This window comes from Cygnus olor, chromosome 1, assembly GCF_009769625.2.
Source record: "Cygnus olor isolate bCygOlo1 chromosome 1, bCygOlo1.pri.v2, whole genome shotgun sequence".
In the NCBI taxonomy this organism is placed as follows: domain Eukaryota; kingdom Metazoa; phylum Chordata; class Aves; order Anseriformes; family Anatidae; genus Cygnus; species Cygnus olor.
In genome coordinates this window covers 115,540,790-115,568,034 of record NC_049169.1, presented here as the reverse complement: position 1 = coordinate 115,568,034, position 27,245 = coordinate 115,540,790, and the positions used below count along the sequence as shown (strand labels likewise).

The following is a 27,245-nucleotide window of genomic DNA, read 5'->3' as shown; positions in this document are numbered from 1 at the left end:
CATCCCTGAATGGCTTACTAGTTGCAAGCAAAGATACATTATTCTTTTAAACAATAAGGCCGGTACCATGACCAGCTGCCTGCTTAGAGAATGCACGCCTTAATGTTTTGTAGCCTATTATTCTCTGAACCATTGTTGACCCATGGAACTATCACCTTCTTAAGTATGCATCTGCTTACTCCTATTGAGCATTTTCTGTGGTAGTATCTAGCTTGTCGTTATCTGGCAGCTTTTATCTGAAACTGTCCAAGCTGCTAGAATCATGTGGATTCTGAGTGGAAAATATTAACTAGATTCTGCTATTTGCGGAAGTATGAGGGTGACAGCTAAAAAAGCTCAGAACTTGGCACTACGAAACTGCAAAAAACAGGGATGAAGAGGGGAGTTTTACATTATATTGTATTATAGCTATTTTCCTGTTAAAAATTTAAAACTCCAGAAAGAGTTTTGTTTGTGTACCATGCTTCGCATGGGTTATGGAAACACTGTTATGTTCGTAATATTCACGTTGCATATCTTACTGCCTGGTTGTCGGTCTGTTCCCATTCTCTGACTACTGACTGTCAGTATTTTTGTGATGAGTGGTGACAGGCTCTACCTAGGAGGAGTAAAATTTCCTTTTACCTGTTAACAGTCATTATGGGAAGTTTCATATGACCGTGCAAGAACAAAACCAAAGATGAAACACATGTTCTTTTCCATGGACAGCTGTCAGCACTGAGAAACTGGTGAAAAATTGTGTCTGTGTATTTTGGCAAGTCATACTTTACCTGTGTTTTGGCAGAGTATTTGGGATCAATAAAGCGAGACCTCTGGTGTTAGCAGAAGCATTTGCTGCATTCTGCAGTGGCAGAGAGGAACGGGTTCATGCAGCCATTCTCTGCGTGACAGGTGACAGTGCTTCATTTCCCAGAGGTCCTGGGATTGCAGGGGAAGGGCCAGTGTGCCCCGCAGCATTAGCGCCTGCTCCGCCACAAAGTCTTGGGGGCCAACTGGGGGAGCTGGCACGCTTTTTAGAAATTAATTAGCTCCCTCTCCAATATGTCATTGGCAATAATAATTCCAAGGGTTTTGGTGGAAACAAGACATCATACACTGGCCCCCGGGGTACTGTATTTCTGCTCTTCCAGCAGCTAGGAGAGAAGCACAGTGTTTGAGAAGCCACACTGCCTGCAAGGAAAGGACGGGGCAGCAGCATATCCTCCTGTATATGTGGTACATACGTCCATAGCATATTAAGCCCCCAAAGTAAAGAACGGACAGAAGACTCAGAAAATTTACCAAGGTGAAAAAAAATTTTGCATCCATACCCGGTCAAGGTTCCCCTCCCAAAATGAAGCAAAGTTAAACTGCATGACATTCCTTCTGATGCCCCTTCTTTCTTTATCTTCTCTCCTCCTCTTCCCCCAAATCAAGCTTTTCTCTACAAAACTCTTTCTCAGCTGCTGATATATGGCTGCCAAAGTGTATCTGAGAGACTTCTAAAACTGTAAAATAAAATAACCTGATGCCATTAGTTTTAAATCAATGACACTGGGCCCAAACCTTCACAGAAAAAAAAATTAGGGGTCTACAAATCAAAAATAACTTTGAAACTACAGATCTGGAAAATGCCTAGCTCAAGGATATGATCTTCTTCCAAATATTGTTATATTTAAAATGAAACAAATATTAACATTACAAACTGTACAGCATAGACAATTTGGCCTTGTTGTAAAATACATTTACATCACAAAAGAGTAGCTTCTTATACATATACGTACAAACAAAACAAGTGTTTAAGTTTTCATATATATGCTTTCTCACCAGATCCATGTACAATCATTTATATTTTCTATATAGTTTGCTTTATGTTCATGCTTTGCAGGGGATTGTGTTTTAACAAAATTCCAGTGATTAATCTCGCTGGCAAGAGTGACCAACAGCTAATCTGAGTAGCTATTGGATACTCTGAATGGAAAGCAAACCTTATACTGATCAAATGTGCATCTGGTAATAACAGCTGCAGCCACACATATACAGAGAGAGAATATATTGCTCCATCAAAGCATTTAAAATTAGAAATGTTAAAAAAAAAAAATGCTATTCTTAAAGAATGAGAAAGTATTCAAACAATTGTGAATGAACACATTTGACAAAATTAACCTACTTAAGAGGCAACTTAAACCCCAACTAGCTCTAGCACATGAATTCCTTGCCTACATTTCATTGCAATCAAGGAAAATCTGACTTAAGGGAATTAAGGCATCTATGCAATGTTAATAATGTCAATGAGACTCAAATATGAAATGCAGCCAGATTGAGTCTTGTGTCTCTTGAAACCACAAAACCTTTGAGAATTATCTTCAAAATTTTCTCAAACCATCTGCTTAAGGTAAGGACTATAGAGATTAATTGCTCTCTGGTACCAGTATTACACAAGCCAGTACACAGGCTCTCTTCAAACAGCTGCACTATCCCTAGAGAAGTTGGCAAATTAAGAATATTGACAGTAGCTGCACAGTAAGGCATATTTCTACATGTATGTGTGTGCGTAGACCTTGAAGAACATGGTCTGTTCAGCAGGTGATTCTAGCGTGGACGTTCCCCATCTGTGACACAGGTCCTGTTGGAGAACTGCGGATGAGAAGATTACACAAGGCCCGTTTGTTTCTGCTTGGCTGATAAATAACTGAGTACATATGAAAAAGGTTAGCAGGGCCTTGCAGGACTCATGATCACAGGCTGGTTTCACAAGTGCTCCGCTGGCAGCACTGTCGGTGTCAGTGCATAAACTGGTCTATCCTGACAGATAAAGCTGATTTCAGAGTTGTCTGTTCCCAGCAGCATACTAGGCCCACGTGCCACGGCAGTAGCTGGCATACTCACGGAACAAACCAGACTGGGGATGCAATCCTGCTGAAACCAAGGAGCTCGCTTGGTTTTACGGGCTTTGATGGAGCACTTGGGTTGTTAAATTTTTCATCTACATACACGTGGCTGCCGCTGTTATTACCAGCTCGCTTGGTTTTCGTGCTGGCTCATCGCACAGCCCCACTAACGTCAGAAGAGACAGTGTCACGAGTAAATTAAGGAAGAAAAACACCTCCTTCTAACTCCTTCTGCAGGCAGCTTAAATCTCGTTCTAGATTGTCAAAAAGTCTGCTAAACTGACAGAAGGATGGGCAGAAAGCGCAGCTGGGGAGGGAAGAGCTGCACCCAGCGAGGGGCACATGGCCATTTTCCTTAACGGGGTGTTCTCTCATGGGGGTTTAGCCCATTTGCATCGAATCCCTGAAAGAAAAAAAAAAAGAAGTAAAATGAGGTTTAAACGCAGCACTAAACATTCTATTTCGGAGCATTCACACGATTCGAGCGGCCGGCCGACACAAGCGCCCGGTTTGAAAAGGCGCGCGCGGCTGAGCCGTTAATCCCCTCAGCGCCAGCCGCCCCTAACGACGGCCTAATGGGGCAAAGCCGACGGGGCGGATTAGCTTTACCTCACAAACTCGCACACAGGCACAGAAACCACCGCGTTTCCAGCGGCCGCACGTAAGCGGCGCCCCTTCCCACGTCAGTTCCACACGCACCACCCCCCCCCCCCCGCCCCATAACCGTTGCCTCAGTTTCCCTCCCGCGCGCGGGCGGCCGTTAACGGCCGCGGGCACGCGCGTCACGGGGAGGCGAGGGGCGGCGCGTGTGGAGGGGGATCCCCCCCGTCCCCGCCGCCGTCCCCGTCCCCGCCGTCCCCGTCCCCGCCGCCGTGCCCGTGCCCGGCCGCGCCGCCTCGCCTCGCCCCCCGCTCCGGCGGCGGCCAATGGGAGCGCCGCGCACGTGACGAGCGCTCCCCGCGATGACCTCATCCCTGGTGTGGGATGACGTCAAATTCAAGATGGATGGAATCACGGCGGCGGCGGCGGCGGCGGCGGCAGCGCGCGCGGGCGAGCCGTGAGCGGGGCCGCCGCGGGGGGCGAGCCGGGGGGGGCGGCGGAGCGGGTGAGTAACGGCCGCGTCTCGCGAGCCCCCGGCCCTCAGGGGGGCTTCGCCCGCGCCGCTCGGCTGCCCCCCACCCCCACGGTGTACCAGAGGCGTCTTTTCCTGACGTAACTCTGAGGTGGTTTTTTTTATTTATTTATTTAATTTTTTTTTTTCCCCTCCTCTCTTCTCCTTCCCCTTCCACCCAGCGGGCCCCGGAGCGCGCCTGCGCCGGTTACGAAACCCGTCGCCTTCTCCCTCGCGCACGCACCCGCCACATAGACCCGCCGCTCTTCCCCCCCCCCCTCCCACCGCCCTCCACTGCGCGCATGCGCCGCGCCCGAGCTCCTCCTCCTCCCTCCGCCCCCCGGCAGGCGAAGCGCGGAACTGCGCCTGCGCGGAGGGAGCGCGCGCGTCCCCGAGAAGGGAGGGCGCGCGCCTGCGCCCGGCGGCGGGAAGCCCCGCCCCTCCCCTGCGCGTGGCCGCGCCTGAGGGGGCGGTTGGGGTTGGCGGCCCTGAGGGGGGAGAGGAGGCGGCCCCGTGAGGAGGCGTGAAGGGGAGGCGGGATGGAGGTGGCCCTGCGGCGTTCCTGCGGCACATTTACCACACGCAGGTGTTAAACCAGGCGGGTGCTGCTTGCCTCAGCTCTCTCTGGTCACAGCGTGCCCTGAGGAGGGAGAAGTACCCCGTAGTGGAGAAGCACCCGTTCTGCCCACCGGTGAAATTACCAAAAGCACTGCAGGAACTACCCAGATAGATCTGTCAGAGTTCTCCTTCAGTGCCCCTCAAATTTCAAGTCCAAACTCTTACATCCCAGCCTGGATGTGGCTCACACAAAATACCAGAAACACTTCATCTAAAGCAGTCATTTTCATGAAGCAGAAACTCATCACATACTGAGCAAGCACTTCTCAGTAATTAAATGGCACTTGTTTAAAAACTATTCATTTTTTGCCGTTGGAATTGCAGTAGGACTAAGAGCTAGGCAGGCTGTAGATACAAGATTATGTTGGATCACATAATCTCAGTTTTTTTCAAGTACAGCAGAGTTTTCCATTCTTCTGCAGCAGGCATAGATGGTGTGAGGTTCCCACAAAAAATCGTGGATTTGTGCTTGAATCTTAATTTTGTGCTCCAAGCATAAATAGCAACTGAAAATAGCTGTTTTCAATGAAAATCATGATAGGATAGTAATAGTTGATATTTTTTTAAAGTAAGAGGTAGTGGAAATCTTCCAGCAAGTCTGTGTGACTTGTGGTGCTAACTCTGCTTGTAGTTGATAGTTAAGATACCGTGAATATTTTTATCCTTAGAGCAATGTCAACACAGAAACACAGTTTCTTTTTAAACGCACTTTTATACAACCAATTTTTAATATCAAATCGGGAGTAGTAAGTCTGTTTTACAGGTAGAGCGGGTACTGCTCTATATTTGTATTGCCTGAGCACTGCCAATTATAGTCCTCTCTTCTGACTTTGCTCAAACTGACAAACCGACTGCCTTGACTAAAATTTTCCACCAGCCTTATGCTGATGTTCTTGGGGGGAAAGTTTTGAGCAAACCGTAGCAACTGTTTTTATAAAAACTGTTTGCAGAAAACAAATGATGTGGCCAGCTCATGAGTGGATGAGGATCTCACATCCTTTTCTATGTGAAGCTTTTATTGCACTCGTGGTACAGAGTTGTCCTCTCAGAAGAACCTACTTACAGAAAATCCACCCAGTGTGGCTGGATCGTGAGCACTGAAAGAATTTACACGTACACGTTCTCAGTAGGGACTTGCAGGGAGATGTCACAGATGGAGTCTTCAGCTATGACGATGTGTGTCAGAAGAGGATTTATTGGGGGTTTCTCCAGCTGTGAGCTCCCCAGAGCCTGCTGGAGCTACAATCCTCCTGCAGATGAGAACTGAGTGGGTGACTGTGTCTCATTTTCAGTGGTGGTCCCCCTCCGGTTTGATTACATTGAGCATTGCCTGTGATCCAAACTGGGATGAAAGTCATAATGACTCGGGTGCTTTTTTTAAACATGTACAATAACTTATCCTTTAGTACGTATTAGCAATTTAACTTGATGTGAAAAGCAGCAATAGCTTGAAAGAAGTTCCAGGAGTCCTCTTTGCGCTGCACGTTTAATTGTACACAAAGACCATAAAGGAGACCACTTGCCCATGCTTTTCCTACTCTGTAGATCACCAGAAGCTGGCTGTCTCTAAGACACGGGGTTTCTGAGCTCGTCTTTTGTGTGTGTGTGTGATGCCAGAGAATACTGATGCTCAGAGAATCAAACAGCTGGTGCTGTGATCATCTGCATAGTAATGGCCGACTAAGCTTTCCTTGGGGTTTGAGTGGACAACTTTACAGAAAGCCGTGAGCTGTCATGGGGTACTGAAGCTGTTTATTTTTGAACTTCAGTATCTGTCAAGCCGTTACTATTAAAAACATCAAGGAATTGCCATTTTTAGTTCTCAAGGTTCTGAAAGTTGTTCTGTCTGCACAGCAGTGATAACTCTGGTCTATAAACAAGCATGGCCTTACTGGGGAGAGGAAGGAGGAGCTGGCGAGAGGAAATGGGGCTGTAACCACCATATAGCTCGTACTGCGCTCAGAGGTGCTGTGCTGTGAGTCACATGCTACAATCGCAGCTGCTTCCAGCACTCATTAAAAGAAATTCTCAGCTTTAGAGCAAGTGAACTGCTTTGTAGTGAATGCTGCTACGTTGAATGGTCAGAGATCCTCAGAAAAGGGGGAAAAAAGTCTTGAGGCTGCAAAATCCTATGTTGCAAAGGGAAGGACTGGAATAAGCAGTACTTTAAAATAGACGTTCCGTGCAGAGGGAGTCACTTTCCTCAAATATTTATACTGTAGGTTCAATATTATTTAATATGCTGGAAACTTTTCCTTTTTTTCTTTAGCAATAATATTTAAGACAGCAATTCTATTACATCTTTCATTTGGCAGTGAAATAAAACAACAACAAAAAAGCTGTTGTTGTTCACCAGCTACTTCAAGTGTTACACTGTTCTAGAATAGTGCAGGTATGTTTTATGAACAAAACAATAAAGAGCTGAACAACTTTTCTACCTTCCTAAACTCATTCTAACCCCCCCACACATGCACACACTACCGTCAGCTCTAAAAATCTTGCATCCCATGAAAAGATAAAGTTTTAAAATCACTCAATCCTGATTGTCAGCTTTTTTTTTGTCTTCCCCTCTTTGCTGTGCAAAATCTTCCGTGCAATCTGTAATAAAAAGGCATTAAAAGTCCTTTGTCTAAATAATTTTAAAAATAGCTATGTTGCAAAACTTGTCCTTTCAATGTAATTCATTTACAATCAAATTCCTTTCTTCAGGAGAGGAAGATTTTTTTTCCTTTTTTCCTCAGAGCACCAGTCTCCTTGTCCATGGTTTATCGTACATCAGCAGTTAGCAGCACGAGTAACCTCTGGGTTGTGATTCATTCTCCGTTGTCCCCTCGCTAAGTTGTGGCTAGCTCAGGGGCACCTCTTGCTCCGGGGTCAGCTCAGGTCCCCATCACCCCTGCCTCTCATTTCTTTCCAGCACCGTGGGGCTCGCACGCAGGCAGGCACCGAGCCTGATGCCCCCAATAGATTGGGAGCCGGGGGCGTAGCAGTAGCACTCACCAGGTAATGAATGTGAGAGCTGCTTTGGCTCCAGCTGATTGACTTCCTGGTCTGAATATGTTTGTGAGCATCTTTGGAGGGTTTTGCAGCAATAGTGTCCTTGTCCAGTAAATACGCCTCGCAGAAATCCTTTTAAGGTAAGTTAGGAAACACGGGAGGAAAAGCAGCAGAATTACGGCGATTGCCAACCGCCGTTTGCTGCAGCCAGGTCCGTCTGACCCAACCAAAAGGAATTTGTCTTGTGCCAGGACCTAAACCTGGGTGCAGCCCTTCAGCTATTGAGGTCAGCGGCCAAATTGCCCGCAAATCTAGCAAGAATAGGAGCAGCTCGTTTCTTGTGCGTTCTTTAGAGGCGTAAAGAAAAGCTACAGTGCTCCTGGTCACTAGCGCAAGTGGAGGAGGAGGTTTGCTTAATAAATGAATACAGCTGAGACGCCCAGCTCCAAGCGCACGTGCACTTGAAGCTGAAGATCTTCCACGTGCTTTTTGTGACCTTGTAAGTCTCCTGCTTGACTCACGTCAAATTGCTGTTGCCTTCCCACTCTTACAGTGTCATCCTGTGTTGTCTTCCCAGTATCTGGCCCATAATTAGCGACGGCTGAGTAGACTTTTCTTTAGATCCCTCCAGGGGGTAGAAGACACCTGCGCTCCCCAAATCCTGAAAACTGCCGAGTTGCTCACTCAGCGAGTTTTTAGGTTCAGCCCACATTCCAGCTTTTATATAAGTTCTGCGTGTTTCAAATTAAGTACGTGACTTTTGCCCCCACCTCCTTTATTCTTGTGCAAACCTTAACATAAAAATTCTGTTGATAGGAAATCGTCTTACATGGGTATAATTCACTTCTCTTCCCATCCAAAATACACTATGACTGTAAAAAACACCTTTATATTGATAGAAATATTCCCACAGTTAGGGTTTGTCATTTTCGCTATGCCAGCAAAATTAAAAGCAGAATGTAAATACAGTTTTATTGTGAATTGGGCCAGTTAAACAAAACAAGAGCGGCTCATGTAGCAAAGCAGGTGACTGGAGGATTATCCAACTTGCTAAGCATTATCTCAGCATTGCCAATAAAATAATAAACTCAGCACGCAGAAGGCGTGCAGCCATACACATCTGCCGTGCAGCTCCCCTCCAGTTTCGTGATTTCATGTGTCTCTTATCAAGAAGTCAAATGAAATATTTCTGGGGATAATTCGTCAAGTGTTTAAACTGTACGTTCTGCCACTGGGTCTCTGGGGCTTGTCCCATCGGAGATTTTAATGGCAATGTTACAAAACTCAGAAGAATGAAACGCGAAGACTTCCTTAGGGAAAGGGATTTTAAAACTTCTTAGCCTCTTGATTTTTATTACAGCAATTTGGATGTTGAGTCACACACCTTTCGGTCGACGTATTGAGGCCAGGACAAATATTTTATCAAACCGTTTTTAATGTGTTTTAATCTTCCAAGAAGAATGAGAGGAGCTGTCAGCCAGCGCGCGTCCCTGCCCTCTCCCTTACATCCAGTAGTTGTGCAATCCCCCAGTGAGCTGGGTCAGTTGTCTGCTCCGACGGCGAGCTCGTCCTTCCTTGCAGGGGGAGGAGGCACGCGCTGATCCTTGCCCGAGGAGCAGTCCCCGATTAGGCTGGACTGAGAATGAGGTGAAATCGCAGCCCCTGCTGCTTGCTCCTGAACAGGGATTTGAAGGGCAAGCGGAGCTTTGTGGTGGTGGTCTGGGATTTTTGTAGTTTGCTGCGAGTCGGTAGGAGCTGTTCTGAGTGTCAGTTGGCAGAAGTGCGGGTATGGTCTGGATGTGGAAAATGGTTTTTAATTTCTAATAGAATTTCTGGTCTGCGTCAGGATAACTGCTAGTTATCTCTCTGTGGTGGAGGGCAGAGGAGACTGCACGGTGTTAGGGAATTTCTTCTTTTCCTGTCCTTAAATTTCTACTTCCGTATGCCTGTGGGTTAAATAGTTGGGAATTAACGTACCAATTTCACACATTAACAAATACATTACTCAGCTGACTTTATGCCCATCTTCATACCAGTAAGTCTCTCCTGCTGCTGACCTACTGGAAATGAAATGTATTTGTCATCCTGGAGAAAGTTTTCAGTGTTGTCTGCTGTGAAAAACACAGCGATAGCAGCTGAAATCAGTTTTGTAAAATCCAGAAAGACAAAATCCCCAAACCTGCAGCAGGAGATCACTCAAATATGTAGTTAGAAGAAGATGCTAGAAGTTCAAACAGCCTTGCTCTGCAGGTTCAAAACTTTTAGTTCTGCGTCTGAGAAAAGGCATTTGATAAGCTGTGGTCAAGCTCAAATAATAAAATCCAGCATAGGATGCTCGAGCAGAGGTTTAAACAGTGTAGGTTGCTTCTGCATCTGGACTCTTGATGGAGAAGGGGACTTTTTTCCCCTGGTGTCTGAAACGGCATGTGAACAACCAGAGCCATCAAAGCCTCTGCAGAGCGCTCACAACTGAGCTCGTACAACTTGCCTGCGCTCACCTGGGAACCGCAGGAAGCCCCTGGTATTTCTCGGCTGGGTCCCACAGCCCGTGCTCCTCTGGGTTTTGGTGGGTTCCCCACCACCACGGTTACGTGTACGTGTCCCTGTTAAAACCACCGTTAACCCCCCCTTGTTGCCTGTCTCCTCTGTGTGCACTCCTTCCTCTTTCCTTGCATTTTCTGGCTCTGACTGCAGTTTCTCTCAGCCCTGGCGCCTCCTTGCTGCAGCGTCTCCTTACGGTGTTTCAGAGCACAGTCTTTCCCACTGCCACCCCCAACATGCTATTAACATTTAGCTGACAGCTACGTGGTTATAATGGATGTCAGCAGGTAACATCGACATCTTATTTTAGTCGCTTATGTATATGCAAGTGTAAGCTATTGCGTTTAAATTTCTCACAAGTCTGCCTGGTTCTCTTTGTCAAGTTTCAGCACTGGTGACTTCTTTGCTTCTGAAAGTGGTGTTTCAGATCGGCAAAGCTGATTGAGCGACTTGCTGACAAAGAATGAGTAGTTTCATGGCTTCTCTTGCGGCAGCTCTGAGGCATCCGACCTCTCGGTGAGCTGATTAATCTTCTAACCTTATAAAAGAGCAAGCATATAAAAGGCTGGGTTGGTTTTTCTTCTTTTTCCTGCTTCATTTTAGGGAGCTGAATCAACTTACTTGGAGGTCAAATGAGCAGCGGAGCTGGTAAAAGGAAGAGGAGGGTACCAGAGGGCTGGGAGCAGGAGGCAGGAGCGTAAGGGACAGAGGAATAGAAGGGGATCTAACACTGCAAAGGCAGGTAGCTGCTGAAGATAATGAACTGCTGAGCCAAAGAGAAAGCTTTTTCATCCTTTACTTGTGAAGAGCTTTTATGAGTAGAGCCTTCCTTTTTGCAGAAAGTCATTTTGAAATAGTAGAGGTGTCTTTTTCTGTCCTTGTTCAAAATATATATATACAATAATAGTAATCTGGCCAAATGTGGTACCTCAGTCTCTGAAGCCTGATATCGGTAAGGGGCTGTTGAAGGCTGACAGCACAATTTCTTCCCAACCTCTCAAAGGAAGGCTGCAGGCACTTCTGCTGCACTTACCTCTGCTGGACCTGGAGTCTCACTGTCACTGTTCCTCCCGAGGACCTGCAGCTGCTGCAGCACGGACAGTGGGAGATCTTCCGATGTGCTCCGTTTCCTGGATGTCACCCCAGCGTCAGGGAAGAAAATAGGAAATAGCTTTGTTTCCAGTCAGTACTGAAGATGGCTGGGAAAAATGGTTGGAGAGAGTAGAAGCTGATTATCTGGAAGCTGACAGGAAAGGGCTTAGGCAAAATAATCTTCAGCTGAGGAATTATAATTCCTCAAAAACCTGGAATCATATCTAGAGGCTGGCATAGTTCTGTTATCTGCACAATGCTAGGCATGCCATTTGTATCAGGGTTGAGTGCCAGCAGCCTTACATCAGCTTTAGTGGAAAATTGTTGTAAGGAGTTCTTGTCTTCCTAAAGCTGCTGCGCTGCCACAGTTTGCTGCCTCTTCAGTTATGTCAGAGCAATTGTTTCTGAGATTGTGCTTTACTGTGAGAACTGACCAACATTTGAAAAGAAATATTTGTTTTCTATTTATTGCCTAACCTGCTTTGTGATGCAGGCTGGCAAATATTGCCACTAGCAGACTAGAATAGGGAGAAAGTAAAAGCACACTAAAAACACCTTCCATCCGTCCACCATCTTTTACATGCTCCCCCCAAGCAGTGCAGGGGAACAGGGAATGGGGGCTGGGGTCAGTCCCTGATGCTTCATCTCCGCCGCTCCCTCACGGTCACTCCCTGCCCCTGCTCCACGCGGGGTCCCTCCCACGGGATGCCGTCCTTCCCGAACTGAGCCTGCGGGGGCTGTCCACAGGCAGCAGCTCTTCAAGAACTGCTCCCACACGGCTCCGTACCACGGGGTCCATCCATCCCCCGGGAGCAAACTGCTCCAGCACGGGTCCCCCACGGGCGGGCGGCAGCTCCCCCCAGACCCCCTGCTCCTGCGTGGGCTCCTTTCCACGGGCTGCAGCTCCGGCCCGGGGCCTGCTCCTGCGGGGGCTCTCCATGGGCCGCAGCCTCCTCCAGGCCACATCCACCTGCTCCACGTGGGCTCCTCCACGGGGGGGCTGCAGCGTGGAGATCTGCTCCGTGTGGGACCCATGGGCTGCAGGGGGACAGCCTGCTCCACCAGGGGCCTCTCCCTGCACAGGCCGCAGGGGAACTGCTGCTGCCTGCCTGGAGCACCTCCTGCCCTCCTGCTGCACTCACCTTGGGGGCTGCAGCGCTGCTTCCCTCACATGTTCTCACCCCTCTCCCCCAGCTGCTGTTGCTTGGTGTTGTTCCCCTTCCTTAACTCTGCTCTCCCAGAGGCCCACCCAGCGTCGCTCCCTGGCTCGGCTCTGGCCAGCAGCAGGTCCCTTTTGGAGCCGGCTGGAGCTGGCTCTGGTCTGACATGGGGCAGCTGCTGGGCTCTGCACACAGAGGCCCCCCCTGCAGCCCCCTCCTACCAAAACCTTGCCACATAAACCCAAGACAACTAGCACAGCTGCAGGAGGTGTGAACTGTGGTGTGCAGATAGGATGAACCAAAGAGAGCAGGAATATTTTGGATCAACTTTATTACTGAAAAGTGTTCGTGCAGTGAAATTTTAACACAGTGTACATTTACACTAGTAATCTTTGTGGGGATTTTTTTTGGTTTATTTTTAAATCTGTCTTAAGGCTTTCTGGTGGTCCGTGTAAATGTGTTGAAATGGTTCTGCATCACCAGTTCTGTTTTTGTTTTTTAATGCATCATATAACTTGTTTTATTTCTGACTGTTGCGTTTAAAGGCTGTTAAGCTGAAAGTCAAGCACTTGAATTGGGAAAGTCCGGGATTAAAGCTGCCTTTGCAGGATTAATTTGGTCCCTTGCTAGTTGCAGATGTTGCAGCCTTGGTTACTATTAAAGTGACGGAGTTACATTACGCCAGAGCTCTGCCTCCTTCAGTGCACAGAAGCTGTGTTTTGAGAATGAAACGGAGGATTGTACTAGCATGATTACCTCTGTCTTGTGTAATGTAATAAATTGAAGGTGTTCTACGAATAAAAAGGAGAACGCAGAAAGAAAAATACTGTTGGATTCTGCTTGAGATGTGTCAATTTTACACCCATCTGTACTAATAGCATTACTGTGTTACGCTGAACAAGTGAACACACAGTAATTGCACGTTTATTTTGCAAATGTCTTTACAGAAGACACAGGTCCTGGGTAAAGCAGATTAAAATGAAAGATTTGAAAATATTTCAGAACACTTGACTGTCTCCTACCCAAAGTGTCCTTGAAGTATGGGTTGAGCAGCAACTTCCAGTGGGTGTCTCTACAGTGATGCTTTTGGTTCAAGTTTCCCTCCTAAACACATTGTTGATTTATCTCCATACACCATGCTGCAGCTTGCATCACGGATAAATCACTTGAGCATGTAAACACAATTTCTTTCAAGTGAAACTAAAGGAAAAGATGCATTCCTGGAGGACACGTCGTAACAATGCTGCAAGTGTTAATGAGTGCGCAGACCTGGAGACTGGACTGTCAGACCCCACCACTTCAAATGGCAGAGGTGTCCAGAAAGTAGCTCACGCCCCAGACAGTACTTTTACATAAAACATAGAAAGCAGAACAAAACAGATGGGTTTCTCACATTCATAGAAGCCTAACAGTTCTGCTTTTTTAGAGGGAGGTGTGGGGGAATTGAGGATAAATGACTGTGTATGAAGCAACACTGCAAGGCACAGAAACTCTCAGTTAAGAGAGATCTGGTGAGGAAACAGAATTCTGCTGCTGCTATTGCCGTGATGCTGTTAATTCATTTGGTAGTCTCAGATCTACAAGTGGTAGCTCAGTCCTGTGGTATGACCAGTGCTCTGGGACACTGTATCCCACACCTTTGAAGTCATCTCAGTAATACCAATTTAGACTTTGATCACCTCATCTTTCTAGCCACTGGTTGTAAGATTTCCCATTCCTATTTATTAATTAAAGGGTTATGATTTCTTACTTTTTTGATACATTTTTTTAGCTTTGCTTGTGAGTTGATGAACAGTGAAACCTTTGTGTTATAGTAGCATACCCCATATATAAATATCTTTAAAATAGTTTCTTAAATCAGCTGCAAAAAGAATAGAACTGCTTTTAACAGACACGTCGTTGACTTGTTTGTTCTATGTCACCATAGAGGAAGATAGTGTAAAATTCATACTTACAGGTTAATGAAATTATAAGAGTGTCCATGACAACAAAATAAAATTGGATATCGCTGATTTTTTGGGGTGTGTGTGCATGTGCACAAATACATAAATTCCAATCCATACTGCAGAAGTGGTTTGCTTAAACTAACTTAAAACCTGATTCTCTTCTCATATTAAGGTCTAACCAGGAGCAGTCAGTTGAGTTACGGAGACATCCTGTGCTACAGAGCGGGCTCTGTTTGAAGCATATGCAACAGAGGGATTTCAGCACTGCAGTTTAATTTGTGCTTATTGTACTCTTGGATGCATCTGGGGTTAACTGTTCCTCAAGTATATAGGTTGTGGGCAGAAACTGCTTTTATGCTAATAAATAAGGTGGGACGGTCAGTTCACTGATAATTTTTAAGCTAGAACAAAGCACTGCGGGGATACTTCAAGTAAAATCAAGAGATTTCCAAGAAACCAGATCGTGACAGAGCAGTTTAAGGAGTCATACATGTATCATAGCTAGAAGGGTATGTTAACAACACTCATTAAATATAAGCGAACATGATGAATTAATCTAGATTACAGACAATAATCCTGCTTCTTTCTCCCTCCCCAATATTATTGTCCTTTCTAGCCTATTAAAAATAACAACAAAAACCCTTTAATTTGCTTGGTCAGCAGTAGACTGTCAGGGTTGCTTAACTTTAGAAGGTGACTTGGTATAATTAGGCCTTAGGTATCTGTCCTCATTTCAGCTGGGACAGAGTTAATTTTCTTCATAGCTGCAAGTACAGTGCCGTGTTTTGGATTTATAATGAAATTAGGGGCGATGACATGCCGATGTTTTAGCTGTAGCAGAGCAGCGCTTGCACAGAGCCAAGGACTTTCCAGATCCTCATGCTGCCCTGGCAGCGAGGAGGCTGGTGGTGCATCAGGACCCGGGAGGGGACACAGCCAGGACAGGTGACCCAGGCTGGCCAGAGGGATGTCCCACACCACAGGCGTCGTGCTCAGCAATAAAACTGGGTTGTTGGCTGAGGCAGGGGGGGCTGCTGCTGTCTGGGGACTGGCTGGGCATCAACCAGCTTGTGCTGAGCTGTTTTGTTGTGCATCGCGTGCTTTTTGCCTTTCTTTTCTTCGTCCGTTCTTCTGTTTGTCCATTCTTTCATTCAGTCTTCCATTCTTCCTTTTGTTCTTTCATTCTTCCCTTTGTTCTTTCCCTCTCTCATTCTTTCCTCCTTTCGTTCATTCATTTGTTCTTATTAAACTGTCTCAACCCACAAGTTCTTGCACTTTTACTTTTTTCGGTTCTCCCCCATCTCTCCGCGGGGGAGGGAGCGAGTGTCTGTGAGGTACCTAGCTGCCTGCTGAGTTAAACCACAACAGTATCTGATTCAGAAGTTCATCGCTGCAATTGCCAAGGTAGATCTTCATAAAGCTAAAGCTGAGAAAAAGATGAGCAAGTGAAACAATTAAATGGCATTCCTTCATGTGGACGGCTACACTGCAGGTAGAGAATACAGCCCCATCACACCCCTCTAATTAGTTAAATGTAATAATCTGTGTAAGATCATTGTACGATCAACTATTAAGGTATGTTTGAAAGTGTTCTGTAACATGAGTTGGTTCTTCTTGTGCCTGTGCATCTGCTGGGGCTAACAGTATTAATTGCCATACCTGTCCTCCAAACTAGCTGTTTTCTTCAGCAGTATTGATGGTCTTTTTGAGCCTGTTTATAAAGAGCAGCGAGTTTAGGTGTTTACGTTATCTCTAAGAACTGTTTGCATAAAGCAACCTGCAACTTTTTTCTTGTTGTTCTCTTTCAGAAACATCCGAATCATGGAGGGGCTCTTGCATTACATAAATCCGGCACATGCCATCTCACTTCTAAGCGCACTGAATGAGGAGCGTCTAAAGGGACAGCTGTGTGATGTTGTTCTTATAGTAGGAGACCAGAAATTTAGAGCTCATAAAAATGTTCTGGCTGCCAGCAGTGAGTACTTCCAGACTCTGTTCACAAATAAGGAGAATGAGTCTCAGTCGGTGTTTCAGCTCGACTTTTGTGAACCAGATGCTTTTGATAATGTGTTAAACTACATTTATTCCTCATCCTTGTTCATTGAGAAAGGCAGTCTCGCAGCTGTACAAGAACTGGGCTACAGCCTTGGAATATCCTTTCTTACAAACATTGTTTCTAAGAGCCCTCAAGCTCCTTTTCCAGCTTGCCCCATTAAGAAGATACTGTATCAAGATGAAGAGGAAAGTAGTTCTCAGAAGAGAAGTGTCATTGTCTGTCAGAACAGAAGTGAAGCACAAGGGAAGAGTATAAATCAAACACAACATGATTTAAGCCATACTTCTAAACCTTTACCCTCTGTTGCTGTCAAAACTAGCATTAGACCACAAGCAGCAAAACCAACTGAAACCCTTCACAATTTATCACTCACTGAAAGGAGATGGCTGAAAGACAACCCTGTGAGCTATACCAAGCTTCATGAAACTTCTGGAACTGTAGAGGATCAGAGCAGATGTGGTTTGGTGAAAAGGAATACAGTACTGCCTCAAAAGCCCTTAGCAGAGAAAGAAATTGCAAGCGATGAACCTGGAAGCAGTGGCCAGCTTTTGAGAGGAAAGGCTGCAGAGATGTCATTAAAGAGGCCGCGTCCACCAGTCTTATCTCTGCGTGGCTCATCGGAATCTACGTTTTTGTTGCGAGAAGCAGGAAAAGGAAATGGTCAAGGTGAAGATAGGAATTTGCTATACTACTCAAAGTTAGGACTGGTAATCCCGTCTAGTGGATCTGGTCCTGAAAACCAAAGTATTGACCGAAGTGGGCCGCTTGTAAAAAGTCTCCTTCGAAGGTCACTGTCCATGGACAGTCAGGTTCCTATTTATTCACCTTCTGTTGACCTAAAACCTTCACAGGTATCATCCTCCTCCTCACCAGGAACTAACGATTCCCAGAAGACATTTAATGTTGCATCTCAGAAGTCGTGTTTGAAGGAGTCATCAGAGAAGTTAGTCTTAGATGAAAAGCCACAGGTAATGCACCCACACCGCCTTAGGTCTTTCAGTGCCTCTCAGTCAACCGATAGGGAGGTGGCGTCCCCTCTCACAGAGGTGCGAATAAAAACTGAACCTAGCAGTCCACTTTCAGATCCTTCCGAAATAATTAGAGTTACGGTGGGCGACGCATCAGTATCTACGAATAAAGACTTTGCTTTCAAAACCGAGGATGATCATAAGGAGCCAAGTAGACTTCCAGCAAAGAGGAGATTTCAAGCAGATAGAAGGCTGCCGTTTAAGAAACTGAAGGTGAATGAGCAAGGTTCTCCTGAGTCAGAAGAAAACTTTGAGGAAGGCTCAAGCCCTACGCACCTTGATGCTGATTTTGCTGATTCCGACGTCAGTAAAGATGAATACAGTGAGATGGAAGAAGCAAGACCAAATAAAAAATTTAAATGCAAGCACTGCCTTAAAATTTTCAGATCAACAGCGGGTCTTCACCGTCATGTTAACATGTATCATAATCCAGAGAAGCCCTATGCTTGTGACATATGCCACAAGAGATTTCACACCAATTTCAAAGTGTGGACACACTGCCAGACACAGCATGGAATCGTGAAGAATCCCTCGCCAGCTTCCAGCTCACATGCTGTTTTGGATGAAAAATTCCAAAGAAAACTGATCGATATAGTGAGAGAGAGGGAAATTAAGAAAGCTCTAATAGTTAAACTAAGACGTGGCAAGCAAGGTTTTCAGGGACAGTCTGCTTCACAAGCACAGCAAGTCATCAAAAGGAATTTAAGATCGAGAACCAAAGGAGCCTATATTTGTGTCTACTGTGGGAAGGCTTACCGTTTCCTCTCTCAATTCAAACAGCACATAAAAATGCATCCAGGGGAAAAACCAATTGGAGGAAATAAGGCTCCCAAGCAGAAAGACCACATTCACATTGAAAGTCCGGTAGAAAACAAAGAAGTTTATCAGTGCCGTCTCTGTAATGCTAAGCTGTCTTCGCTTATCGAGCAGGGGAATCATGAGCGACTCTGTAGAAACGCTACTGTCTGTCCTTACTGCAGCCTTAGATTTTCTTCTCCGGAGCTGAAGCATGAGCACGAAAGCAAGTGTGAATACAAGAAGCTCACTTGTCTCGAGTGCATGCGCACCTTTAAGTCGTCCTTCAGTATTTGGCGTCATCAAGTGGAAGTCCACAATCAGAACACCATGGCTCCCTCGGAGAACTTTTCTTTACCTATCCTGGATCACAATGGAGAAATAACGAGCTCGTCGAGATTGCCTCCCCAGCCGGAGTCTAATAAAGTGAACAATTTTGCTGCGAAGGAGGATGGAGTATTCAGTGACTCGTCAGAGCAGATCAACTTTGACTCTGAAGACTCCTCATGCCTGCCTGAAGACTTAAGTGTTTCCAAGCAGTTTAAAATCCAAATCAAGGAGGAGCCTGCAGATGACGTAGAGGAAGAGGTCACTGAAACGAGCAGAGAACCGAAGGAAGTGGTCTCCAACAAAGACGCCGGCCTGTGGCCCTGTGAGAAGTGCGGGAAGATTTTCACTGTGCGCAAGCAGCTGGAGCGTCACCAAGAGCTCCTGTGCTCCGTGAAGCCGTTCATTTGCCACGTGTGCAACAAGGCCTTCCGAACCAATTTCCGGCTGTGGAGTCACTTCCAGTCCCATATGTCCCAGGCTACAGAGGAGTCCTCGAATAAGGAGCCTGAGATGTGCCCACCCGCTAATTCCCCATCACCGCCACCTTTACCTCCGCCCCCACCGCTGCCCAAAATCCAGCCTTTGGAGCCTGATAGTCCGACAGGCTTGTCCGAAAGCTCCGCTACTACTGAGAAATTATTTGTCCCGCAGGAGTCAGACACGCTCTTCTATCACGCTCCACCGCTCTCGGCAATCACGTTCAAAAGACAATACATGTGTAAACTCTGTCACAGGACTTTCAAGACAGCTTTTAGTCTTTGGAGCCATGAACAGACACACAATTAGCTTTAACAGATACCTTAAAGAGCTGGCTCAGTGGAGGCTATTTTCAGGATCTCGGACGTATGCCATATAAACCAGAAAACGAAGAGGATCAAAGCAATGACGACAGAAGATTGGGAATTTGTGATGCTGCTTGGGTTTGAAGATTAAGGTAAACTAACTTTGTTAGTAGATAGCAAGCCGAGTAATTTAAAATACTGTGGTCTGGGATCTAATAGCAACAGAATAATTTTGATTTCATTTAACACTGAAATGCGATCGCATCTGGATTGTATGCATGGATCTTCATCCTGTGATGTTGGTGTGCGCGTGTGTATTATATATAAAGTTATATATTAAATGAAAGAGCAACAACAATGTGGATTCTAACTGTGAGTTTATAGTAGTGAAATACTGTAACCAACTTCACTGATTTTTTTTTTTTGCTTTTTTCTTTTAAAGAAACCAACACACAAGCTCCATATAAATAGCTGCCATGCGCTTGCAGTTAGGGAGGAAGTGGATGGAGTGTCTTGCTGTATTGACTTAGGTCTTAGAGATCTTTAGCAATAACAAATAAACCTCAAGTTTCAGTAATCCTGGTATTATTGGATACGAATGTTTGATATTTTAAGGGAAGATAGAATTGTTTGTTGTTATATGGAACTTGTACAAATTAAAATAGAATCTAAAGTCAGCAATATTATTACTGAGATTTTATATAAAAACAGCAGCAAGCCTGCTTTCAGCCATTTAATTATAAGTTTCTAAGAAAAATTGGGGGAGGGGGTACATCGCTTTATATAATGTCCCAAAGAATAATTTACTATAGATATTTCGGTAGCTAAAGTCGTATTAACAACCATTATAACTCAAATGGTACTGTTTATAACATGAAGTAAGATTGAATAGATGTCAGACGAGTTTCAAAATTTTGTTTCCACTGTTTGTACAACTGTTTGTAATTCTAACTACAAAGGAATGTATAACTATTAAATCAAAACGAGAGCTCGTTAAGGGATAGAAGAAGAATAGTTGTGTTCCTACACACAGTAATAAGCTTGGCCATGAGTACAAAGATATGTTTTAACAAAAACAAAAAATGTAAATATTTATATAGACACCTGTATAAATGAAGAAGTATGTATTTGAGATTCGTATTAAGCGTGCATATCCAGCTCAAAGCAGAGAAGACATCACACTACAATCACTGTATTTTAGGAGTACAATGCATAGAATATTTCTTTCTGCCGCTTTCTATCATTTGTGGTACTGTGTTGCAGTTTTCTAATTTGTTAAAAATCATGGGTGTAATGGGCTGCAGATACTTCGTGTGGTTCCATTATTTTACCACAAATCACAACTGGAGCATTTAGCGTAAGCAGGATCGTAGAAGCTATAGCACGGGTCCAAAATTACTCTGCAAGTAAAGGAAATACTTACCCAGAAGTAGTGGTAAATTAACAGGGAGAAGATTTTCCGCTAGAATTTAAACTTAATGGAGTGGTGCTGGATTAAAGTGAGCAGCAAGGATGTAAGAGACTCAAACAGTGTTTGTGGCCCTGACTGATGACCCCGGGAGGCTGGGAGATGGGGACCGCACCGCACACTACCTAGCCAGAGCCCAGCCCGTGTCCACGGAGAGCAGCAGGAGTCCGGTGCCGATGTCACCGGGAGCAGCAGCGAGGCTTTAATCCTCTCTGGTTCTAATCACGCATTTGTTTCAGCATCCTAAACTCAAAACGAATTGCACACTGATCCCAGGATCTGAGGATGAACATCCTCGGTTAGGCACACACAGGGAGAGGATTTTTCTCCCAAGTGTGCCGCTGTTAGTTTTTTTCCTAACAGAATTTTTTAGTGTTTTTCCTGCAATTTAAGTTTAAAAGTGTTGGCTCAGTATGGACCACTGACTTAGTTGAGCTACCAAAAAAGGTAATGCTATTTCAAGCCTCTTCTTTCATTTTTTTGATGAAAATCTAAAATTGTTACTATACATTGTAGTAGTAACATTTTGTCCTTTTTGTTCGCTTCCAAGCAAACTGCATCTGAATGTGGTTATGTTAAACTGTAAGAATATCAAATTTTTTACATGAAATTGCAATTAAAACAAATTCTTACATACTTGGTGAAATAAAAAATGTCACTATCAAATAAGACTAAATTTCCTTCTCACAAGAATTATTTATTAAAAAATTAAATAAAATGCTTAATACACTTAACCTGATCTAACAAAATGAGAAAGACATAAAGACTTGCTAAATACGCTTTAAATGTATTTAAGAAATCTGTGCATAGAAAGTATAAACATGTCAACTGGTACCTAAGTTTTCACCAATGATTCTTCTTAACATAAACTTTATGATAGTTTATATCCAACCTTTTAAAAATCAGTGTGCTTTCGAAAGGAAAGTGGCAACTAGTTCATCAACGTTACAGTCATCTACCTTCCAGCTGGGATTCTGCTGTATGGTATGATGATAAATACGACACATTTAAAATCAAAAGCTCATACAATGTCTTTCAAGAAACCTTGACCTTCTTCCTAGTACACTATGTATTATATTTGACAAACAAACAAGCAGAAATATTTCTGGTCTAAATAGCCTCCTTCTAAGCTTTTCTGCAGAATTTTTTAAGTTTTGTTTTTAACTTTGAGCGTGTTCTGTGTTTTGTTTTTTTTAAATTTGGTTCCTGCTTAGTAAAGGAATTCAGGATCTCTGAAGTTTAAATATGAGATGTTTATATAGTAGTTCTGGTTTTCTATTAGCTTTTTATACAGTATCTTTAAAAGCCCTTGATAGAAGTGTTTATTTTGGAGGATACGGAATAAATATGCTTCCACTTATATAACTTTAATATATGTTTTAAAAGTTAAATTATGGAAAAAAAATGTTAGTTGCTTGTTTATAAATAAAGGTCTTCTGAAGAGTGTCTAGCTTGGCCACAGCCAAAATAAAAGGCAAATTTATTGACACAAAAACCTGTCCTCATCATATTTTGTTTAATTTTGTAACTGTGTACTGACGTGATGCAAAGTTAGAGCTCTTGTTAAATACAAAAAAGGTTTTTTTCTTCTTAAAATTTGTGACAGGAATGTGCAGATGTTTTAATATATAGATTAGAATCTTTAATTCTTTCTTTTGGGGTTATTTTTATAAACTGTCCAATAAATCTCAGCGAACTAAACTGCTTCAGTGGAAGTCCAGTGAAAACTTCCATTGCATTGAAGAGGAGCAGGGTTGAACCATGAAATGTATTTTGTTTTGGGACTTCTCTTCCTTTCAGGCACTATGTTGGCAAAGGTCTAAGCATATGATTAAGTTCCATGGAGATCAGTCTTAACTTTTTTCAAAATACATGCTTAAGTTTTTTGATATTTTGGGACCATGATCACCCACTGAAAGTGAGAAATGGCAGAAAAAATACATATGGATATAGTATTTAAGTTCTAGAACCGAAAGTTAGAATGAATTTTCCTCTACGTAAATAACTGCATGCGCACCTAAAGTTTCCACACTTTTACAAAAACAAAGGACATCAACCAGTAATAATTTACGTGGACTTCTGTAAGGCCTTTGGTATGATCCCCCACAACATTCTTGCCACCTAGTTGAAGGGATATGGGTTTGGTGGATGGACTGTTAGATGGAGAGAGAATTGGCTGTAGGTCCACGTCCAAAGGGTTTTAGTCCAACAACTCAATGTCCAAGTGTAAACCAGTAACAAGGGGTGTCCCTCAGGGGTCTGTGCTGAGACCAATACTACTGAATATCTTAATCAGTGACATGGACAGTGGGATTAAGTTTGTGGATGACACGAAGCTACTCAGCTTGTGCATTGATAGACCAGAGGGGAGGGATGCCACCCAGAGGGACCTTAGCAGGCTTGAGGCGTGCGCCCCCTCATGAAGTTCAACGAGGCCAAGAGCAAGGACTGAGTGATGTATGGACTGAGAGCAGCCCTGCAGAGGACTTAGGGATACTGGTGTATGAAAAACTGGATTTGAGCCAGCAATGTGTGCTTGCAGCCCAGAAAACCAACTGTACCCTGGGCTGCATCAAAAGCAGCGTGGCCAGCAGGGTGAGGGAGGTGATTCTGCCCCTCTGCTCTGCTCTTGTGAGACCCCACCTGGGGCACTGCGTTCAGCTCTGGGGCCCCAGCACAAGAAGGACATGGAATTTATTAGAGTCCAGAGGAGGGCCACAGAGATGCTCAGAGGGCTGCAGCACCTCTCCTGTGAAGACAGGCTGAGGGAGTTGGGGTTGTTCAGCCTGGAGAAGAGAAGGCTCTGGGGAGACCTCAGAGCAGCCTTACAGTACCTAAAGGGGGCCTGCAGGAAAGCTGGGGAGGGACTCTTTGTCAGGGAGTGCAGTGACATGAAAAGAGGGAAAGGTTTTAAACTAAAAGAGGGTAGGTTTAGATTAGATACCAGGAAGAAATTCTTCACTGTGAGGGTGGTGAGGAACTGGAACAAGCTGCCCGGAGAAGCTGTGGGTGCCCCATCCCTGGAGGTGCTCAAGGCCAGGCTGGATGGGGCTTTGGGCAGCCCGGTCTGGTGGGAGGTGTCCCTGCCCACGGCAGGGGGTGGAACCAGGTGGTCTTTCAGGTCCCTTCCAACACAAACCATTCCATGATGCTATGATAATACTGTCTCTACTTCGTGTATATATATATTTTTTTTCCATAAGGGGGAATGAAACACCCCGACAGTTAAATGAGCAGATAACCTGCTGAAGCAGTGGGTGACACTAGAGTTTGTCTTACGTCCTTCAGAATGGAAATGTAGCCTTATCTGTGAACCAAAACACACAGCCATGAGACTTGTTCCTGCATTTCCTATTTAGGCAAGCATTCTAGTGGCATCCAGTAGATTTTTTTTTTTGGTGGTGGTGGTTGGTTTTTTTGTTTGTTGTTTTTTATCCCCCAAGTAGGATGTGCGGGTTTGGTCTGAAGCTACATGTACTCTGTTTTTTGTTCCAAGCTTCCAGTGGTAAAACTAGAAGTTCCTCACATGGGACAAGGACAGACTATGCCTAACTTCTTGGCACTAACAGTGAGGGTGCAAATATCTGGCATGAGCCTGTAGTCTGGCATGTGCCTATACTGTTCAATAAAATTGTTTACATTTTCCTACCAGAAGATTTAGATAAAAATCAAAGTAAGGTTAGCTTTTTTTAATGTTGCTGTTAATGAATCAGTGTTAATTTTTTTTTTTTGGTTGAACACAGCCTGATAGTATTTTTTAATGTCATTGATTCTTGTTTATTTAAAATGACTTGTGAAAAATTGTACTATAAGTGTTGTACATAAGGGGACACTATCAAGAGAAAGGTTGTATACTGTAAAAGTGCTTATCTGTATTAACAATACTTGATATGAATAAAATCAATTTCGAAACATGAATTGACTCATAACACTTGAGCTGCTTTGGCATGAAAATGCCTACTAAAGGTATCCTCAGTTGTTTCAAGGATGCCTGTAAATTGTATCTGAATTCTGTGGGCTGAGCTTATTTTTCATTTTGCTTTTTCTCTAACTGTTCCAGAATAAAGGACTTGATCTGTTTTTCGTTTTTTGGTTTTTCAATGATACACAGTACCTTTTAAAGATACAAGCTTCCCACTACTGCAGCAGCATGTTCAATTAAAACATGTATGTAAAAGCAGAAAGAAAAAAAAACTTTTTGCAAAATAACTTCGCAAAATATGTACAAAGTACTCATTTTAAAGTTTCTTCTTGACAGTGTCCCTTTTTAAAAAACAGGAAAATGGAATCACTTGTAGTATTTGGGTGCAGGGGAACAGTTTCCTACAGTTTCTACAAGCTGGAATTATCCAATATATTTGCTATAGAATTTTCCAATTGGTTACATAAAATCACTTGTCATTTTAAAGCATTATAGAGATAAGACAAATGAAGCCGGTTTTATAATCCTGTATACCTTACAGTCATTGTATATCAATTCAATACACCAGTGCTGAATTTTAATTAAGAATGGGTTTTTACTTTTTTTAGGACTGAGACTTAATAGCTTAGGGTAACTTTTTTCTTTAATGTAATGTAAATCCATTGCTGCTTTGTACAACTTTTTCTACTGTGTGTTTTCTTTACTTAGATCTTGACTAAGAAATGTTGGCGTCCAATAAACTTACACTTTGTTTCTTTTGAATTATTGTGTTTTATACTGGATTCTCTTGGGAAATTGAGATGTTATTGTACATACCATTGTGCCTGTGGGACTGGAATTTTGTTTACAAAAAGACTTCTTTTGATCTAGTTGTTGAATGCAAATGACAGTTTTTACTTTACTAAAATAATGACTTTTCGTTTGCTTTAGTAAGCGTCTCAGCAAACTTTTTGCTGGAAAACACAAGAAAACTGCTGTAGAAAATCTGATGAAAACTTAAGCTGTGCCCAAATTCTGCTTCCTCTGCAATCAATGATTAAAACAGAACTGTGTGGAAGCAAGGTTACATTGACTGAGTATCTCTTTCATCTAAAACTGGATTGAACCAGATGTTTGAAAATACACCGTCAGGAATGGTTATGGTATTTTGCAGTGCTCTCATCAAAAGCCGTTTTGCAGCATATATTTCCATCTCCAAAAGCCCATGGGTGAGAATGCAGTCTCTGTATTCTCATGATGCATAAAATTGTCTCTATCTTTTGGGAAGGGGGTTTGCTAGGTTCCTTTCTTCAAAGCAGATAAGACACCTATCTTTGAAAACTAGAGCTGTTTTCTGAATTTTCTGCACTCCACATCTGCTGTCCTTTTCCATTTTTCATTTGTGCGTTTGGTTGGACCCACCGACCAATTTCAATCACATTTAATAAGAGGAGCCAAGGTCTCAAAAGAATTAATCTCCAACAAGTTTCATAAAAATCACTGATGGAGAGGCAAAGAAGGGCCTCGGTGGGAAGGGTGAGATTAGCAGTGAGAGCATGTGCTTAACAGTTATCTGTTCTTTTTACGTATGTGTGTGTGTGGTGTCTTGTTAGAGTGGGGGAGGCCTTAGGTCAGGTGGAACATACTGGCAGAGCTGAAGTACCAGGTCCACCAAGCGCCCAAAATGAAGGGTTGAAAGCGTACTCCAAGGTCAAGAGGATTTGTGCCTTTGGTAATCACTCAATCTCTGTGAAAACAGGGACAAAGGGCTCCTGGCCTGTCCCTCCATGGAGCATCCCTGCATGTCAGAGGATAAGTGAGCTGTAGAAAAAGTGGGGAGAGCTGCTCACTGATCCCTTCACAGAGTGGTAAGTCACCAGAGGTTTGGCTCCCTCTTTCTCCTTTCAGCACAAGGAAATAACCTCTACTTCTTTCTGCATCCAGTCAAGATCTATGTACAGTTTTCCATCTGTTATTGTTAAAGAGCGCACTAACATTTGCTTAAATATTTAACCTTTAACAATTTCTTAATGTCAGGTCATCCAGGACCTGGGATGGATAAAGTTCGATGTCATGGAGCCCTGGCTGCTGACATTAACTTAAGCTGATATTTGAGGGCTCAGGCAACATGCATCTCTCCAATGAAGAGAGATCACTGCTCGTTAAACACAAAGCAGTGATGAGGCACCATGACCTGCTGGGATTACTAGCACCCAGGGATGCTTCTGCTATAAAGAAGAGACCATGCTGAGTTTTGCAAGCTCCACAGGAAGGTGTTTGGAGGAAAAAGTCAATGAGCGAGAAGAGGCAGGAGAAAGTAGGATGGCAACAGCAGAAGATGATGAGAGATGATGAGATACAGAAGGGAGCAAACTGTGGCCCTACTGCAAACGAAAGAAAACAGCCTCTGTTTTAAGGTGTCAGTTGTAGTGAATATTGCTCTTTGGTTCTTGCTTTTTCCTTATTTCCTTAATGAACAGCTTGGAGCCCCTGGGGTTTGACACCTTCCAACCCTTTTTGGCTGACAAGAAGCTGCATCCATTCCTCTAT

At 44.0% G+C, this 27,245-nt stretch overlaps 1 protein-coding gene and 1 long non-coding RNA gene across 5 annotated transcripts; one reads left to right on the top strand and one right to left on the bottom strand.

The window, feature by feature from the left end:
- On the bottom strand, window positions 1–11,800 carry LOC121056909. 2 transcript variants are annotated; one of them, XR_005813557.1, is made up of 2 exons: window positions 4,063–11,800; window positions 1–3,273 (listed from the first exon to the last, which is right to left on the bottom strand). It is a non-coding gene; the product is annotated as an uncharacterized LOC121056909 (long non-coding RNA). The 2 variants fall into 2 exon arrangements; XR_005813556.1 differs by lacking the exon at window positions 4,063–11,800 and adding an exon at window positions 3,480–3,763.
- ZBTB21 (zinc finger and BTB domain containing 21) lies at window positions 3,770–25,478 on the top strand. Of its 3 annotated transcripts, none has more exons than XM_040530420.1 (2): window positions 3,770–3,975; window positions 16,144–25,478. In XM_040530420.1, the coding sequence occupies exon 2, from the start codon at window positions 16,157–16,159 to the stop codon at window positions 19,328–19,330; it is 3,174 nt and encodes a 1,057-aa protein (XP_040386354.1). In that variant the 5' UTR covers window positions 3,770–3,975; window positions 16,144–16,156; the 3' UTR covers window positions 19,331–25,478. The 3 variants fall into 3 exon arrangements, with proteins under 3 accessions (XP_040386354.1, XP_040386361.1, XP_040386344.1); XM_040530427.1 differs by lacking the exon at window positions 3,770–3,975 and adding an exon at window positions 3,990–4,093; XM_040530410.1 differs by lacking the exon at window positions 3,770–3,975 and adding an exon at window positions 12,569–15,827.
- Window positions 25,479–27,245: the final 1,767 nt, after the last annotated feature.